Source organism: Rhincodon typus, chromosome 44 (genome assembly GCF_021869965.1).
Source record: "Rhincodon typus isolate 14 chromosome 44, sRhiTyp1.1, whole genome shotgun sequence".
NCBI classification, from domain to species: Eukaryota; Metazoa; Chordata; class Chondrichthyes; order Orectolobiformes; family Rhincodontidae; genus Rhincodon; species Rhincodon typus.
The window spans coordinates 1,478,999-1,479,526 of NC_063375.1; the positions used below are offsets into that span (position 1 = coordinate 1,478,999).

At 61.0% G+C, this 528-nt stretch overlaps 1 protein-coding gene across 1 annotated transcript in view; it reads left to right on the forward strand.

Moving 5' to 3' along the window:
- Positions 1 to 528, forward strand: part of LOC125487748 (platelet endothelial aggregation receptor 1-like) — a 14,027-nt gene that overhangs the window by 10,889 nt on the left and 2,610 nt on the right. The window contains exon 6 of the mRNA XM_048619944.1: positions 134 to 346. Within this exon, the coding sequence (XP_048475901.1) occupies positions 134 to 346 (213 nt within the window). The remainder of the gene's footprint in view (positions 1 to 133; positions 347 to 528) is intronic.

The window sequence follows — 528 nt, forward strand, 5'->3', positions numbered from 1 at the left end:
GAGGCGTTTGGAAGGGGGTGAGATCGAGGGGTCCAGCGGCGATCGCAACCCCCCCCACCCCCCCCCCCCCCCCACCACTTCTAATTTCTGCTCTCTACCTTCCCCCCGCCTCACCCCCACGACCCCATCACAGGGAACGGCTCGACAGGAATTTCTGCAGGTCACCCAGCGGATGGGGCATCTCTCGGGGCGATTATTGGCATCATTGTCCTCCTCTCGGTGCTGGTCATCCTCCTGGCCATCTTCATCTATATCCGGTACACATACAGGCACAAAGGCAGCAGGGTACCAGCCATATCCTACACTCCAGCAGCTGGTGTGTCGAATGGGGAGTACGCTGTGCCAGGTGAGGGGGTGGCACCTGACGGTGCGGGTGGGGGGGGGGTGGATGCTGGGCTCAGTGACAGGGACAGCACGGGGTTAGATACAGAGTAAAGCTCCCTCTACACTGTCCCCCTCCCACATCCCAGGGACAGGGACAGCACGGGGTTAGATACAGAGTAAAGCTCTCTCTACACTGTCCCCCCA